General features: G+C 45.4%; 1 protein-coding gene across 1 annotated transcript; it reads left to right on the top strand.

The window, feature by feature from the left end:
* Positions 1-816: 816 nt before the first annotated feature.
* On the top strand, positions 817-2,679 carry LOC121794971 (protein ROH1-like). The gene has a single exon (XM_042193391.1). It carries the CDS (start codon positions 1,286-1,288, stop codon positions 2,456-2,458), a length of 1,173 nt encoding a protein of 390 aa, XP_042049325.1. The 5' UTR covers positions 817-1,285; the 3' UTR covers positions 2,459-2,679.
* The last annotated feature ends 6,535 nt before the right edge of the window (positions 2,680-9,214 follow it).

Below are 9,214 nucleotides of genomic sequence, written 5' to 3'. Positions count from 1 at the left end.
CCTTAATTTCTTTGAGCGTTTGGACCAACCTACAGCAACTCTCCCTTGACCATATTAATGCGATAAATGACAAACTTCTAGAACTACACTACTTAATATTTTAGGTATCCATGGCATCTTATTGAATTAATTTATTTGAATAAGCACAATAACAAGTCCGTGGCTCTAGAAGGACAGTACACTATTATTATTATTATTATAAAAAGTTAAAGTTAGTATAAAGGAAAATAAATAATAACAAAATATAAATAAAATAAAATAATAAAATATGGAGTACGTAACATCATAAAAGTAAAATGGAACATTTTGTGCGGACTTTTCTATCCGCATAAATAACACTGATTGATATTTACCTAACTAATCATCGAAAATAAAAAAATCTCTTTTTTATGAAGGATCCATTTTAGGAAATATGAATGACCGGAGGATTAAACTGCAAAAAAAGGTAACAAAAATAAAGCCAAAAAACATTCCTTCCGCCCATTTCGGTTTCAATTTTCATCAAAAGAAATAAACGCTACTCCCTCTGTCCCACTTTAAAAGTCCCAATATTCTATAAATGGTATTGGATCTTAAATTCCACTAATTTTTTTCCACTCAAATTTTATTATAATACTAATATAAAAAATATGACCCACATTCCACTATCTTTTTATATTTCTTAAAACTCGTGCCGAACTCAACTGGGACTCCTAAAGTGGGACTAAGGGAATATTAATTATATGCATTTAATAATTAAGGAGATTAATTACTACTATTAATTACACCACTGTATAATGTACTAATCCCTTCTTCATCCATTATTTAACGTTTGTTAATATCAGTGAAGCTTTGAATATGTGAACATTCTCCCCCATAATACGCGGTCCAAATCGCCGCCTCTCTCCTCCTTTTAGGGTTTCCAACGCCCCTCTCCCTTCTCCACATTCCACGCTCTACCGGCAATCACCCTCCAATTCTGTTCAATTTCTCTGCTGTACTGATTTATTGATTTGTCAATTTTGAGTTTAATCGGCTTTGTGCTGCATCTCTTTTGCGATTCAGCTGCCTTCGATTTTGTTTTCTGGTGAATGAGTGAGATTCGGATTCTTATATTTCTACAATTTTGTGCTTTCTATCTGGTTTTAGCATTTGCAGATATTTTTCATTCAATTTGAATTGCGGTTGCTCTGAGCTTCGAATACGGAAAAAGAGAGTGTGAAATTTCAAATGGGGGAAATCGGAGATGCATTCCTGACGGTTTCAATTTGATAATCTGACATTTGTGTTACAATTAATTGAAGAAATGCCTTCAACAGATCTTCAGGAATTATCCTCATCTCCATCCCCATCCACCTTCAGTTTCTCGATCCTGAGCCGCCGCCGCGATCAGGTCCACTCGACGGATTCCCCGCTCGAATCCAACGGCCAGGAATCCGAATCGGAAGCCTTCCAGCGCACGGTGGCGGAGCGCTTCCAAGACGTGGCGGCGGCGCCCTCGGAGGAGCTCCTCTCGATCCCGTGGATCCATAAGCTTCTGGAGACATTCCTGAGCGTCCATGAAGAATTCAAAGCGATCGTCTTCAACAACAGGAGCAGCCTCGCGAAACCTCCCATGGACAAGCACATTAACGATTTCTTCGATCGCAGCGTCAAAGCCCTCGACGTCTGCAACGCCATCCGCGACGGAATCGACCACATTCGCCACTGGCAGAAGCAGCTCGAGATCGTCCTCTCCGCCCTCGACAGCAACCAGCGCAGCATCGGCGAAGGCCAGTTACGCCGCGCCAAGAAGGCCTTGATCGACCTCACCATCGCAATGCTCGACGACAGAGACTCCAGCGCCACCGTCTCCCACCGCAACCGCTCCTTCGGCCGCCAGAGCAACCACCAGCCCCGCTCCATGGCCAACTTCCGGTCCCTATCGTGGAGCGTCTCCCGGACCTGGTCAGCCGCGAGACAGCTGCAGGCGATCAGCAGCAACCTGGCTCCACCCCGTGGCAACGAGACCTCCGCCACCAATGGCCTCAATGTGGGCGTCTTCGCCATGAGCTATGTCCTTTTATTCGTGATGTGGACGCTCGTTGCAGCCATACCTTGCCAGGACCGGGGACTCCCCACTCAGGTCTTCATGAGGCAGTTTGCGTGGGCGGCCCCCATAGGCTCCCTCTACGAGCGGATCATGGAGGAGTCGAAGAGGAGGGACCGGAGGAACAGCTGTGGATTGATGAGGGAGATTTATGAGATTGAAAAATGTGTGAGGCTTATGAATGAGCTGACTGACTGCGTCGAATTCCCATTGACGGAGGAGAGGGAGAGGCAGGTGAAGGAGAGGGTTCAGGAGATCGGGAAGATATACGAGGCGATCAAGGAGGGTTTGGATCCGTTGGAGCGCCTCGTGAGGGTTGTGTTTCGGAGGATTGTGAGGAGCAGGACTGAGGGGCTCGACTCGATAGCCCGAGCTAACGCTCCGGAGTGATCAAGTATGGAAGGGAGATCAACAGTCGTTTGTATGTATTAGAGAAATGTGATTATGTATTAGATGGGAGGCATCTTGTGTTTTTCATTGTTCTTGTTTTGTTTGTGGGTATATTTGAGCTTCACATTGTACCAATTTTGTGTATATTCAGACAGGAAGTTGCAAGTTTTGGGAAGCTGATATTGAGATAGAGGAAAGTGGAAATGAGTTGTTGTCATGAATCTCAATGTTGATTTTGCCAAAGACAAGTTGTATTGAAAAAGACATGTTAGTAATAATCTCTTTGCTTGGCATAGTTTTGTGCCAATTAATTAGTGATTTACTAGAATTAAAATCTTTAAGTCTTGTTTGCCTGCACGTTTTCCTTAACATGATTTTGAAATAAGATTGAAATGAAAAAATTTTGTAGAATAAAATAAAATTGGTAGTAAATTTTTTTAAAGTATGTCTATAATTTAATGAATGGGTTTATTGAATCAAAGAAGCATATATATTGCAGTTTAAAATTTTGATCATGGACTGTACCTATATATTGGGATGGTTCCCTTGTTACACATAAATAGGATACGTGAATGTTCAAATAAAAGAAGAAAAATTGTACGTATACTATTTTGTCCCTATAAACAAAATTAATTCAATTTGAAAATATAATACTCCCTCCGTCCCTGAAACTGAAAATTTGTCACTTTTCACTTTTATCAATTTTGGTAATAGACTCCACATTCCACTAACTCATTCTCACTCATATTTTATTTTAAAATTAATATATAAAAGTAGACCCACATTTTAATTTTTAATTTTATTATAAAAAGTGATTGGGCCTTGTCAAATAAAGTACTTCAGTCCATCTAACACAAAAGTTAATTCTAAAGCAAATAAGAAACAAAATTTTTCTAGATTATTTAACTAAATAGATATATTGATATTTAGTGTCTCCTCTTAATTCTCTTAATTCTCTTTCTCCTCCGTCTCTCTTCACTTGTCTGCTTTGACTCTTCATCTGATGGGGTGCGTACTAAACAAGCCCAACAGCAAAAGCCCAAGGAAGAGTATGAGTTCGGCATTACCAAAGAGTTCGGCCTCAGCCTACAGCTCGGTAAAAGCCAACCTATCAAGCTCTGCTCTCAGATCGGCAACCAAAGCAGGAGTATGAGTTCGGCCTTACCAAAGAGTTCGGCCTCAGCCTACAGCTCGGTAAAAGCCAACCTATCAAGCTCTGCTCTCAGATCGGCAACCAAAGCAGGAGTATGAGTTCGGCATTACCAAAGAGTTCGGCCTCAGCCTACAGCTCGGTAAAAGCCATCCAATCAAGCTCTGCTCTCAGGTCGGCATCAAGCTCTACCCTCAGATCGGCAACCAAAGCAGTTCGGTCTCAGTATTCGACCGAACAAGGAGTTAGTGGACCCATACAGGATGTCCAACACACCCACTACCACGTGGTGTCAACTCAGGCCACGATCGTAGGCCATGACCTACGCTACATCCACGATCTTAGGCCATAACCTACACGACATCCACGACTTAGGGTGGTGATGCAAGCCACGATCTTAGTTCAAGATATAAATAGAACTTAGATCAGATAGAAGAAGGTTAAGCTCTCTAGAGATAAAAGACCATATAGCAAATAGCAAGTTTGTATTTGTAAGCTGTAGAAAACAGATCAAGCAATACAACTCTGCCCCCTTTTCTTCCCGTGGACGTAGATTTACCTCAGTAAATCGAACCACGTAATTTCTTTGTGTCATAATCTTCATTCTCTACCAGCATTTACTAACGTCAGAAATTCGCGGATCCATCACTGGCGCCGTCTGTGGGAAGTTTACCTCATAAGACCGGGGACGACCATGTCTAGTCAAAGAGGTTTACTGCATAAGACCACTTCGGTTAACTGGGAAAGTCCGATCCACGCGATAAAACTCGCCGAATTAGGACAAGGGAAAGTTCGATCCCGGCGACAAATCGCCAAATTAGAACACAAACCAAGTCCGGTCAAAGATGTTTATTTCATCAGACCAAAGACGAGTCCGGTCAAAGATGTTTATTTCATCAGACCAAAGACGAGTCCGGTCAAAGATGTTTATTTCATCAGACCAAAGACGAGTCCGGTCAAAGATGTTTATTTCATCAGACCAAAGACGAGTCCGGTCAAAGATGTTTATTTCATCAGACCAAAGACGAGTCCGGTCAAAGAAGTTTACTTCATAAGACCAAGGACCAAGTCCGGTCAAAGAAGTTTACTTCGTAAGACCGAGGACAAGTACGATGAAATTTTTTCGCTAAGCTGTAAATACAGTGTTAGAAGCGAAAACAAAATTTCATTTTTCAAATCTTGTTCGGCATACAACTCCGCTACCCTACAAAATGGCGTTACGCTATTACAAAGGACTATTCTACTGTCCAGGGTTGCTGAAGTTAAGCCACCTATCTGCAAAATCCTCTGGAAGCCGAGTTCGGTTGTTCCGAGCAGATGAAGAATAAGCAGGTCGACGAGGTGCTATCCTCGACCCAACGCCTCTTCCCCGAGCCCGAGAAGTCCTAACACCTCGGCGATGAAGAGTCTCTGCAATAAGCATCTGCTGATCTTGCTCGCTCATAGTCACAACTCCTCGGCGAATTTCAGTCCGTCCCTGTCTTGACGATTCCGGTTGCTCCTGAGCCCGTTCTCGTCTTGACGTTTCCGGCTGTTCCGGAGTTCGTTGTTGGCTGGGAGTAGGATTTTGAACAAGGGAACCAGAGGTTTGATCTGGAGTGCGAGCATCTGTTGGCGCGATATGCCGAAGGAATCTTTCTATGGAGGGGCGCCGAGAAAGAACAATGTTGTACCGAGAAGCCCAACGCCGCAGTGATGTCACAACTTGTTGGCAAGCCGGGCTCTCCAGCACATTGTTCATACGGAGTACATGATATTCCTCCCACAGTTCGTCAACTCGACTCTGAACATCTGATATGGTCATTCCCCCGCGCACACGGATGTAATCCTCATACGCAGTCCTCTCAGCAATGGCCGTATTCAGCTCGGCCTCCAGATCTTTCTTATCGGACTCTAAGTCCTTGATATCGGCATCCAGCTTCACTAAACGAGCCAGAAGCTCGTCATTTTTCGTCTGATCGGCTATAGCTCTTCTCTCAGCTTCGTCCAAAGCCGAAGAGTACAGCCGTTTCCAGTGAAGTATCTCCATCTCCTTGGGTACAAAGCAGCTATATTAGTTCGGCAGCTGTACCGAGCAGATAGTAAAATACAACAGGAATAAAGGCGAGTACGAAAAGCTATACGAAGACAAGTGTAGAGAATTTTTCATTCACAAGGAAAATTTTTTACACTAGGGCTTCAAGGCCATTTTACAAGGAAGAAACTAGACTAAGAGAAGGGAGCCGAAATCATACTCCGCCAGCTTCGTCTCCGGCTCCTCGGTCTGGTACAGCTTCTTTCTCCTGGGCTACCTCAGCCTCAGCCTCGCCTCCTGCCGGCCTCGCCTCCGCCTCCTGATCGGCTTCCTTCTCCGGATGCCCGGCCTGATCGACTTCGGCCTCCCGCTCCAGCGGCTCGGCCTCACCCTCTCCGTGGTAAGTCGAAGCGGGTGAAACGGGTCCCACGGAGGCAAAGATAGCCTCCAGGTTCTCGTCCCAATCAGCTCGACAACTCCGGACTCGGTCTGCAGAAAGCAGGACCGAAGATGAAGCGAGCTCCTCAAGGAGCGGCAGATTCTGAAGCCGAGCTGCTATCTCTCGGCTGTACAGAGGCAGCACGACGTCGGCCCCCTGCTCGCCCTTATCGGCAATTAGCCTTACCAGACTACCGACAAAGGCCGAGAACTGGCTGCTCAAAAAGAGTTTCTCCGTGTAAACACGGAGAGCCTCCCCTTGGGCAACCACGGCAGCAGCATCGCTCCGCTTCGCCTGCTCTCGCTGGATGACGAGCTGGTTTTTGGCAAACCGAGCTTCATCCTGGGCCGAAATCCTAGCAGCTCTGGCCTTCTCAAATTTAGCCTCAGCCTGTTCGGCCCGATGACAAGCAGCCGCCAACTTCCTCTGCATCTCGGCATAGTCATTGGACGCTTTGGAGAGTTCGACGGCGACGAGCTTGGAGAGCATATCGTTCCTCTGAAAATGAATAAAGAAAAAAGTCAACAAAGGGACCACAAAAAATACAGAAAAAAAAGCAAGGCCAGAAAATCAAGAAGAGAATTCACCTCGGCGAAGTCCGTGGGCCATAAAAACGGCTCACAGATATGTTCCGAAGGAGGCGCCAAGACCACGTCTTTCTCTGGCGCTCTCGGGGGCTTCTGGGCCTTCCCCCTCCCCTTTGCCAAAGTTGACTCCGGCTTCTTCGGATCCGAAGAGGTTTTTTGCCTTTTCGGAGTCCTCTCGGCATCAGACGCCGAGCTGGTGGTTTTCGGCCTCTCCGGCTCCTTGGACTCCGAAGATTTTCGGGTAGCCTTGTTCAGCATGTACACTGCCAAAAAGCAAGAAAGCAAGGTTAGTTTTCTTCGTTAAAGCAGTAGAACATAAAGGTAAAGAGAAATCCTCACCCTCGGCCTCTTCGTCCGAAGACGAGATGTCGAACACGACGTCGCCCTTGACGAGCTCAGACTCCGTGTATTGTTTCCTAACTATGGGAATCTTGTTGAGCTCGTCATCGAGCTCGGCCAATGGTTCTAACCGAGGATGAGGAATCACGGACTTCGGCCCTCTCCAGGGGAAGCCCGGAGCCGCTGTCCTATTATAAAAAAAGAAGCGGTTTTGCCATTTCGGCCACTTGGTTTTGCAGAATGCCCTAAAAGGCTGTAAGGGGATCAAGTAAAACCAAGATCCCTTCCTTTTAAATTGGAAAAAATTAAGGATTGCCCGCAGAGACAGATCCTTATCTAACCTACGGAGTTCGGCAGCAAAAGCCGACAAGTGCCTCCAAGAATTCGGAGTCACCTGACCTAAAGGGAGTTGAAAAAAATCAAGAAGCTCTACAAAAGGTGGGGGAAGAGGGAAACGAAGCCCGCATTCTAAGCAGGCTTCGTAAACGGTGGCATAACCCTCCGGCGGGTCGTTAGCCCTATGATCATCGTCGGGAACCACCGCCTTCCCCCCAGGAAAAGAGTATTTTTCGTAAAGGGATATCACAGTTTCCTTGCTCAAGATACTGTGAAAATACTCTACGGTCTTCTCCCCGGATTCTTTCCGGCTAGAAGACCCCTTACCCCCTTTTCTACCGCTACCAGACTCAGACGAAGAAGAAGCAGACATGGTTCTTACTCTTTGAAAGTTTGAAGAAATCCTGAGGAAATTTTTGAAAGCGGAAGGAAATTTTTCACGCAAAAGATAGAGAGTGCAGAAGAAGCCAATAGCAAAGGTGTTCAAATGATGAAGAAAGGCGGTATTTATCAGATTTGGAAAAGATTTCAAATCATCGCACCGTTTCATATCCCACCTTTTCAGGATTCGACGGCCGGATTTTACTGTCGCATTTAATGCCGCATTTAATGCAGTCACGCGCAGGGCACGTCCCCTGACTTCAGCCTCCCCCGTCCCCTTTTTCAGAATGCCGAAGTGACTCGCTTCGCCGAAGTGATTCACTTCGCTTTTCGGGGGGGGGTAGTGATGGGGTGCGTACTAAACAAGCCCAACAGCAAAAGCCCAAGGAAGAGTATGAGTTCGGCATTACCAAAGAGTTCGGCCTCAGCCTACAGCTCGGTAAAAGCCAACCTATCAAGCTCTGCTCTCAGATCGGCAACCAAAGCAGGAGTATGAGTTCGGCCTTACCAAAGAGTTCGGCCTCAGCCTACAGCTCGGTAAAAGCCAACCTATCAAGCTCTGCTCTCAGATCGGCAACCAAAGCAGGAGTATGAGTTCGGCATTACCAAAGAGTTCGGCCTCAGCCTACAGCTCGGTAAAAGCCATCCAATCAAGCTCTGCTCTCAGGTCGGCATCAAGCTCTACCCTCAGATCGGCAACCAAAGCAGTTCGGTCTCAGTATTCGACCGAACAAGGAGTTAGTGGACCCATACAGGATGTCCAACACACCCACTACCACGTGGTGTCAACTCAGGCCACGATCGTAGGCCATGACCTACGCTACATCCACGATCTTAGGCCATAACCTACACGACATCCACGACTTAGGGTGGTGATGCAAGCCACGATCTTAGTTCAAGATATAAATAGAACTTAGATCAGATAGAAGAAGGTTAAGCTCTCTAGAGATAAAAGACCATATAGCAAATAGCAAGTTTGTATTTGTAAGCTGTAGAAAACAGATCAAGCAATACAACTCTGCCCCCTTTTCTTCCCGTGGACGTAGATTTACCTCAGTAAATCGAACCACGTAATTTCTTTGTGTCATAATCTTCATTCTCTACCAGCATTTACTAACGTCAGAAATTCGCGGATCCATCATCATCCTCATGCTAAATGAATTAGAGAATAAGTTTTTGTAAAACATAAGAGGAGAGCTTTAATTTAAAATTTAGAATATCAATACATTTATTGAAAATAAATAAAATTTCTTGCTAGGTTAGATAGTCTCTTCTATCCTTTGCCTCTCTTCCTCTTCATATTTCACCCGTTCCTCTTCCTCCCGCTCCTTCGTCTTTCGATAATGGAGGATCAAAAGACCAAAGAGGAGGAGGAAGGAGAGAAAAATATACAAGAGAAAGAGAACAGAGAAACAAAATCACAATCTTTAGTCATGTTTCTTATTATGATATTTCTTGGTCAAGCTCACTCAGGGCATGAATAACGCAAGGGGCCGGGCTGCAAATCGCG

Source organism: Salvia splendens, chromosome 1 (assembly GCF_004379255.2).
Source record: "Salvia splendens isolate huo1 chromosome 1, SspV2, whole genome shotgun sequence".
Lineage (NCBI taxonomy): Eukaryota > Viridiplantae > Streptophyta > Magnoliopsida > Lamiales > Lamiaceae > Salvia > Salvia splendens.
Note: the sequence above shows the minus strand (reverse complement) of the source record. Positions and strands in the feature narration are given on the sequence as shown.